The 8957-nt window shown below is 38.4% G+C and overlaps 1 protein-coding gene across 1 annotated transcript in view; it reads right to left on the bottom strand.

Annotated features, from left to right (window-relative positions):
* Positions 1 to 3030: 3030 nt before the first annotated feature.
* got1l1 (glutamic-oxaloacetic transaminase 1 like 1) overlaps positions 3031 to 8957 on the bottom strand; it is an 8803-nt gene continuing 2876 nt past the window's right edge. Inside the window, exons 3-10 of the mRNA XM_005922681.2 lie at positions 7391 to 7572; positions 7045 to 7168; positions 5854 to 5898; positions 5681 to 5751; positions 5415 to 5565; positions 4092 to 4257; positions 3768 to 3910; positions 3031 to 3258 (exon numbers count right to left, since the gene is read on the bottom strand). Of these exons, the coding sequence (XP_005922743.1) occupies positions 3119 to 3258; positions 3768 to 3910; positions 4092 to 4257; positions 5415 to 5565; positions 5681 to 5751; positions 5854 to 5898; positions 7045 to 7168; positions 7391 to 7572 (1022 nt within the window). The 3' untranslated portion in view covers positions 3031 to 3118. The remainder of the gene's footprint in view (positions 3259 to 3767; positions 3911 to 4091; positions 4258 to 5414; positions 5566 to 5680; positions 5752 to 5853; positions 5899 to 7044; positions 7169 to 7390; positions 7573 to 8957) is intronic.

The raw sequence follows: 8957 nt of genomic DNA, 5'->3' as shown, positions 1-8957 counted from the left end.
ATGCCCATCTTGAAAAATTAGGTCTAAGGATGTGACATTATGACAGTTCGGGGATTTAGTGGGATATAGACTCGCACCACTACACATGCTTGAAGTTCATAAATAGATAAATATTCATAATTACCATTATGTTTAGTACCACTGTTGATACTGACAACTATAATGTAGCGAATGTTGCCAGAACATCTAGAATTTATTGTCTAGGGACTAAGTCTACATTGGAATTTGGGATCCTGGACAGATAAAAGTACAATCTCCAGTTATTTGTAAATAAAAAATGCCCTGGGGGAGAAGAAAAAAGGAAGAAGGAGAAAACAAAGTTGGTAAAACAGAGAGGGGGGTGTCAGGAAAGTTTCAAGCTGACTTAATTATTCACAAGGGGTCAAGCCTGCAGGTTGTTGTATGTTGCTGCGTGTTTGATTTGGCAGATTTACTTTATATCAGATGATCTTCCTGACACAGACCTGAAGGGAATTATGTGTCACCCAAGGCTTCAACTGGAGATCTTTCACTTCATGATTTTTGATTTTTAAACCCTAGCTCCAGCTCCCATGTTGCAGTATGATAAATATTTGTAAAATATCCTACCTTTTTATGCAGATGATACGCAGTAATATTTTCCTCTGATGATCAAAACCCCTGTTCACAAATTAATAAGCAGCATTGATTGACTGCTGGATAGCTAGAAGCCTTTTAGAACTGGACAGAGACAAGGACATAGTCCAAAAAGTCTGCAAAAGTAAATTTGTTCATACTTACTATTCCTTCATCTGAAAACAGTGGATAAGGCAGGAAACCTGGCATTTTGTTTGGCAAATTAATAAAGTCAAAAAGCAAAGTAATCCTGTCCTTAGACAGCACAGCTTCTCATCTGCAATGAATATATTTATCCATCCTTCACATTATTGCCATCTTGTGGCCATGCTGTCGCTGAAAGCTGTGCTTGTTTCAATCTCACAGAAAACTGCAGCTATTTTGAGGGCGTGGCCATGTGCTGTTAACTAGTGGTGTGGGATACTGCATATTTTGGTATCGATCCGATACCAAGTAAATATGAGTCAGTGTCACTGATACCGATACTTTTCAATAAATAAGCTGGATGCGTCATTGAACTGCTAAATCTCAATTAATTTTCATGACCTTAAATGTTTTTTGTGATGTTTCCTTTTTCAATATTAGCATTATTATTACTGGCAGCGGGAGAGCTGCAGCCGCTGAATGTGGTGTTACAGCAACTGTGTGACTATTGTAAGAATAAATGATGCTGCGATGCATGAAAATGCCATCGGGTCTGCCGTGGTGGTTTACAGTTATCAATTTTTTATTTATTTATTTTTTAGAAAAATCTTTTTTTTAAAAACACAGTAAACTAATCAAAACAAACAAGTACTGTTGAGAAACCATAATACAAAAGTTATAATTAAAATTCTCAACAGCAAAAACAACTGGTGAAAATGTAATTGATATGTAAACAACTTAACAACCCCCAAAGTGTCTAAATCACGTCACGTGACGGCATAACATCTAAACAGGGGGGAGTGTGCCTAAACTGCAGGTCTATGAATGTAAACTAATGGGAGATCAGCATGTGAGGCAAGCTGCTGCCAGTCTGCTTTCACTGCTCTGGGATCAGTTACAATCTACGCTTCATACAGAAACACAGCTAGCATTAGCAAGTAAAACATCTTCAGTGATTCAGCATCATTAGCTCTTGCTAACCACCTTGGCCAACAACAACTAACAATTTCTTTAGTACATTAGCACGGAAACCATGATGGGGAGAACAGCTCGGATCCTTTTCGGTCTAATAAAACTGATTAAAACAGTACATCTGTAACTTGCTCAGTGTCTATAATCCAATTAGACCTCTCAGGTCATCAGATGCACATCTTTTAACTATCTCAGAATTAGATCCCAGTGTGCTGAGGATGCTTAAAGTTGCTGTGTTCCTGTTCTTTGGAACGAGCTGTCTGCTGATCTGAGGTCAATGACAACCGTCTCACAGGTCTGTGTGTGAGCATTGATTTGTATTTCTCTGTAACATTTTATTATTATTGCCTTTACGTCATTGTAGACCTACGCAGGTTTTTAAGTGTACATGTAAAAACCTTTTAAACGTACATAAATAAAAGTGACACTGACATTGACGCTACACTATGGAGCCACTGCTAAACTATATAATGGGGTTGTGTAAATTTTACCTCTTGGCCACATGTGATATGTACGCCTCAAATGGTGATGATGAGTTTCTGAGTGACTTAATTTATCAAAGAGTGCATTTCATCAAAAGTAAATCGATATATTTCATATTACCTGACTTATGATAATTGTAAAACTATGTTGGTTCTGTGCACCAGTGTATTCACATTTACCTTTGTCATGCAACTGTTAAGTAAGTAAGTAAGGCAATATTAGCCAAATTGTATGAGCTTGAGCTCCTAATATGTGTGAGAACCATTTTTAAAAGCCAAAAATCACAAATTAGGGTCCAAGGTTAGCAGTACATTGACTTTGAGGGTTAACAAAAATTTTATTTATCAATAACATTAGGTAAACACTTCATATCCAGACACTTTCATAATCATGTTCAGTTGAGAAGGCTATAAATCTAATATTTTTTCATTAAAGATGAACTGCTGCCAGCTGTCAGCTAGTAATTATGATTGAACTAAAGGCAAAAAGCTACCCTAGAAGTCCAAAACACACAAAGTCTGTCTAGCAGCTCTCGGTGACTAACTCTTTTTTATTTGTTTATGAATCTATTTTTTACTGAGGTGTAGAAACAATTTCTGCAAACATCTTCCATAAAAAGGAAAAAAAGTAATTTGTTTTCTACACTACCTTCTGTTCACATTCCGTATATGTAAAGTGAGAATATATAAATATACGCCTCAATCAACTCTTAATGTAAACAGACTGAACAGGAAAATCACTCCACAGCTTCCAGCAGATCTCCTGATATGGCTGACCCAACAGAGCACTGGAAACATAAACATCCCTTTTTTAAGTAACATCATAATTACACTTAACTTAAAAAGGAACATTTTAATGAAACACTTGAAAGGTCCAAACTCATTGTGAAGCCCACAGATTTTGGATGCTGATAAAAGCTGCGTGGTCAGAGTGAAGAGGTCAGAGCCAAATGGATGGACTCGGCTATATAGTCCAGGTTGCGGCAGTTGATTGCGCTCACGTTTAGACATCCGCCGGGAAGCAGGTACACCCGTCTCCTGTTTGACAGAAATTCTACTTGCTCACCTAAAAAGGCCAAAAAACAGTCACAAAAAAGCAAAAACATGAAAGCTCATCAGCGTATCAACCTATGTTATTGTCATGTGAAGAAAAGCTCTGTTTAAAACATGAATGCTACATAAAATATATCTTCAGCAGTTAAGTTTTCAAGTTATATTTTTTGAACCAAACTAAAATCACAAACAGCAATTCAATGTAGACTGATCAGGGTGTTGGCCTTCGTATAAGCCATATGTGTGCATAATGTGTGCGATTGAATAAGCGCATCAGACACTGATAAACTTTATGAATACATTAAAAAATTGTGTTGCAAATGCCAATTAGCTGTTTCAAAGGATCTTCCAGAGAATCGCGGCAAAGCAAGAGCTGAGAAAACTAATTATGAACATCAGACAGCATTTATGTTGTCCTTGTTCGAGGCTGATGCAGTGAATCATTTCTCCTTCTAGATTGTGAGAAACATAATTCTAAAAAAAATTGAGAGGAGGGCTGAAACAGTGCTTTTCAGTTTTTACCATTTAACCCTGTGCAGCAAAAGAGTCCACCTTGTTGAGTCAGATGGTCCCAGCGACCAGGAGTTCCCAAAAGCCTCAGCTTTTCTCTTAAAATGGCTCTGATCAGCATACACCTTTCAACAATGTGCTTAACCTCTCCCTGCCTGGGGAACACAGTGAGAAAAATATATATATAATTCAATATCTGCACTATGAAAAATGAGGGTGGAAAGGGGCGTGTATGCATAACATCAAGAGACATACAACACATGTACTGATAAAACAGCAACAGCTAATGTCCGGGCCAAATTCTTCAAATGCCAGATCATTTGCAGCATGTCTCACCACTCAACAAGATGGGCTGAGTTACTGAGCACTGTGGTGACAACATGTGCTCCTCCTACGGATGGCCTGGCCCACAGTGATCTCACTATTTTGTCAGCCTGAGACCGCACGGGCAGCAGGACGGAGTTCTGCTTTAAGACGCACAGGAGGTGTCCAACAGCTTCACCTGGTGAAGGAAACAATATGAGCTCAGCGTGAAGAAATCTACAGAATGTCCCAGCAGCAGTGAAGTAACGTTATGCTCTGCTGAAAAGAAATGCTTTGCATCAGTATACACCGCAAGCCTGTCAGGTTTTTCCATTTTTTCTGGTAAATATTCACTGGGTCACAAATGAAAGATTGCAAAGATGCTTTTAGATGCACATGAAGCAGGTTTAGTTGCCACTTTTTTGATTCTTTCTAACTTGTGTTTAAAAGATGAGCGCAGAAAAACAGCACATTTCATTTTCGACATTTCATCCCAGAGCCAATTACGAAGATCAGAGGAGCCCTTTCTAAAAACATGAACTCCCCTGGAAACATGATTTGCAAAAGACTCTAATGAGGACATATGCATTTTTATTTTTCACAGGTACTTTCAGCTGCTCCCTTATTTCCCAAGGGGTCGCCGCAGCAGATGGATCCGCAAGTTTGATTTAGCACAGATTTGAAACCGGATGCAACCCTCCCATTTATCTGAGCGTGGGACCGGCACAAGGAGTACACTAGCTTGTGACCCCCTGAGGCTGTTTTGTTTTTCTCCTCCCTCCTTCACATGTAAGCCAATGTGTTAACCTCTGCATTTTTACGTTTTAGTCAAATTATATTAAAACCAGAAATAAAGTTTAATGTTGCAAACAAGCGCCAACTCTCTCCAAGTGCGAAGGCTGCAAGTGCAACAACAGCAATTTTTTCCCTTTTTTGTTTCTTATTTATTTATATTCTTACTCACTTCTTCAACTCACACAACACGGAGAGTGTGCTCTTCTGACAGGTTAGGTGAAGAAAAAGTCAGGGAATGCAGCAACAATCCACAGTCCCTGGAGCACACTGGATAAATTTGATCTCATGCACTCAGCATAGTAAAGCTTGGCCTTTAAATATTTTTCCTCTCTATGGCTACTGAAGTCTGCCTTTTTCTGATGACGATTATGGTTCAAAGATAAGTAAAGAGGTGCTCTTGTCAATTACCTTGAGTCGGTTCATTCAGAAAAGAAAGAGTTCAAACTGACTTGTATCAGCTCCAGGCAGCGCAGTTGTTTTCTCACCGCAGAGTGCAGTGTTCGTTTGTGCAATAAGCACATTTTGATAGGTGTGGCCCCTTCAGTGCACATACGTTCTCACCATATAGTCCAAAGCAATGGGAAAATGACTGAGCGCAGAGAAGCTCCATTCCCAGCGATGCACAGTGCTGCACAGGCCAAGCATCACGCTCCATGTCTCCACAGCAGAGTGCCTGTGAAGGCAGCAAGAGGAAGGGGAAAAGTCTACGGCTCTGTTGAAAAACAGTGCCAGGAGAGCAAATTAAATTAAGTATGAGTGAAAAGCTGCTTGTCTGATAAAAATAATTTCAGCTTCTGTCGGAGAGCATAAATGCACAAGTTAGTTACCGTAATGAGCCGTGTAATCACAGCCCATTGACTCTGAGAGAGGTCTGCTCCGGTCGGGTAGTGGGCAGACGCTGACAGAACAACAACACTTTGCTCAGGAGCACTCTCCAAATCCTCCAGAAGCCTCTCCAAACAAATGCCCCGCTGCTTGTCATCCCAGTAATAATACTCACGGATCTCTTGGATCCCTGCTGCCTGGAAGATACCAGCCAATGAGTCTGCAGGGAGGATCAAGACAAAACATTATATTGGCTTATTAGATATAAAAGCAGTACCAACCCCTAAAGATCAATGACACTTTTGTCCGCAGCATGTACACTCACAAGAAAAGTATGTGAACCAGGATTTATGAATTAATTACTCAAAAAATGTGGTCTGATCTTCATCTAAGTAATAACTAGTGACCAATGGAGCCTAACTTAATCAGTGTAATACAAGGCAAGCAGTTTCATATCTTTATTAAACACAATGAGTAATCACTCACAGCTCAGACTGAAAAAAGTAAGGCTCGGTTCAGTAACTCGTGGACTCACTTATGGCAGCAAAAGTCGGGGGATTGCTGTAGAGGAATTTGGAACCAATTATCCTTACAAAAAGGTTTCAGGCCATGACACAGCCATTAAGTTGAATGAATTTTATGTCCTTTATTTATGCATCTGCTTTCAATCATTCTCCTGTAAAATTTGACCAGATTCCATTAAAGCTTACATTTTCAATTCTACTTCTGTGACAAAATTACACGGAAAATAATCAAATAACTTAAAAGTCAGCATTTTGGGAAGAAGTGTTTTATGAGTCTATGCTTAACGGCTGGGATGAGGTTTTGGTGTTGGAGTGTTCCTCCAAAGACAGCATATTTTGGCTCATCTGTCCATTGAACATTGTCGCAAGTGTTGTGGATCATCTTAGATGACTGTGGTTTTATGTTACCACCATTATTATTCACTATTTTTCTTATTTTTCACAATTAAATAAAGATATAAGTCACAGAGCTCCATGCGGGCATTTTTCTGTGACAGATATTTATCTAATGATGTGGAATCCTTGACATTTTGTCTCCTTTATGTATTCATTTTCAAAATCTTGTGTTGCTATGGAAACAGCGCTGATTGTTTACAAGACATACTCTTTTGTAATTATTGGTGTGTATATATATATATATATATATATATACATATACATATATATATATATAAAAAATAAAGCCCTACACCCCGGCCCAGAAGAAGATACATAAGATTTGTTTTGAACTGTGTATTATGCAAGGCAACTTTAGAAGAGTCCAAAAATACAATTATGTAACTGGAAATGGGCATAATTGTTCCACTTTAAATGTTGTTCAGTAGAAGCTGTTTTTTATTTACCATCACAGGGGGAAGAGAGGTAAACCGGGCCACACCAGTCAGCACTGAGATCGTACCAGCACCTCAAGAGTTCAGCTCCAAGACGAACAGCAGCAGTAAAACCAGGAGTTTGGACACCTAACACCTGCAGCGAAAGCCAGGAAATACCAGCAGCAGAGTTTTTTGATATAAATGATGTTTGCTTGCTGATCTTCTATTGATTTATTCTGCAGTTACTTATAGTAACTGCAAATAACGTCTTTCCGAGTAATGACGGTGCTGACTGACTGCATGATCAATCCTAGTTTTTGTTTTGTGCAAAACGAGGTTCAAATGAGTTGAGCTGTCTGTGTGTAGCTGACATTACCTGGTTCTCCACTATAGCCCTAGAATGCTTCCCAAGGGCAACTTCTGTGGCTTTCCTGGTGAATTCTCTCAGTCCAAGAGAAGAGGGATACTCAGGATGAAGAGTGGGATCAGTGCTCAACTGCTGCTTTATTTTTCCAACCAGACGCAATTCAAAGGGTTTTCCCTCCTCGCTGTAATACTCTGCAAAAACATGTATTGCAAAGAACAGAATATATTTAATCTGACACAAAAATACAACGCACCCTCAGAGCCGAAAAACTGAACTTAAAATCCCTTTAATAATTGTGTTGCCTTCTAACAAGTGGCAACAAAGAGTTAAAATGTTTAAACAAGTGCAGTAGTATCTTAAGGTACAGATCATTTACTTGCAACATGCTCACGTAATTGTGGCCTTAGCAGCTATTGCACTGTATGCGTCAGCAAAGGCTGAGAAAATGAGGTACAAAGCGAGGCAAGAACTGAGTTTCTAGCAGCTATTTCAAGAAGGCTCACGCAGAGCTTCAGCTGCTCTCTATTAGGCTCAAAGTAGCTGATTAAAGTGGGAGCAAATGCAACCTCCAGGCTTTAAAAAGCCCCTTCAAACACCCACTGGTACAATCTCATGAATGCTTCGTGTTTTTAGCATTGACACAAAATATAAATGTTAAAGGCCATGACTGGCAATTAATGATTTTACTGAAAATCTTAATGTACTGCTCACCGGGCTTTCTATAAAGATATGAGTATACAGTGTCTGATGCACTGAATATCTTCTTCGGTGTATCTTATTACATTGAATAAGATACTGACTGGTGACCGGCGAACCAGTCCTCTGCTCAGATTAGAATCTGAGGAGGCTACACGGTGTATATAGCAGTCTTTTTCTTTCTGCTCACATATTGCCTGCCATAATGCAGCTCACGTATTTCCAGCTACATTGCAGAACTGTAGAGGCACATTACATTATATGTGCAATAAAGCAAGCCTGTAACAAAAAACAAAACAAAATCAACAAAAATAATAATAATAAAAGCACCTATATTAGCATATGTTGTCTGTGTTAAATTATAACAGATGTACTTAACTAAAGTCACATTTAAAAATCAAACTGCACTTTGTGGATAAAAGTGATATATCTAAGTTTATTTATTTAAAAAGTAATTATAAGTAAGTAAATATGTCATACAATGTCTGCATCTTTGATTTTCACATCTGTCGATAGCTGTTGTCTATATTAATGTAAGTTTGCTAAGTTTGGATCTGACTCATGAGATCATCAGTGCATTTGAGTAAAGTGTACGTTTGTAGTTAATGTAGTTACCACTAGAATAGTGGTTTAAAAAAACCTGCGGTATTTTGTTTTGTTTTTTTTGGGGGGGGGGGGGAGTAGAGATTACTAACTACATAGAGATGACATAAGCATTTTTTTTTAAATTACATTAAAATTAAATTTGAAGTTGCACAACATTGTTTCTGTTTGAGTTATATTATCTATCTATCTATCTATCTATCTATCTATCTATCTATCTATCTATCTATCTATCTATCTATCTATCTATCTATCTATCTATCTATCTATCTATCTA

Source organism: Haplochromis burtoni, unplaced genomic scaffold (genome assembly GCF_018398535.1).
Source record: "Haplochromis burtoni strain Fernald_Lab_line unplaced genomic scaffold, NCSU_Asbu1 Contig_62, whole genome shotgun sequence".
NCBI lineage: Eukaryota > Metazoa > Chordata > Actinopteri > Cichliformes > Cichlidae > Haplochromis > Haplochromis burtoni.
This window is presented reverse-complemented; position numbering and strand designations above follow the sequence as displayed.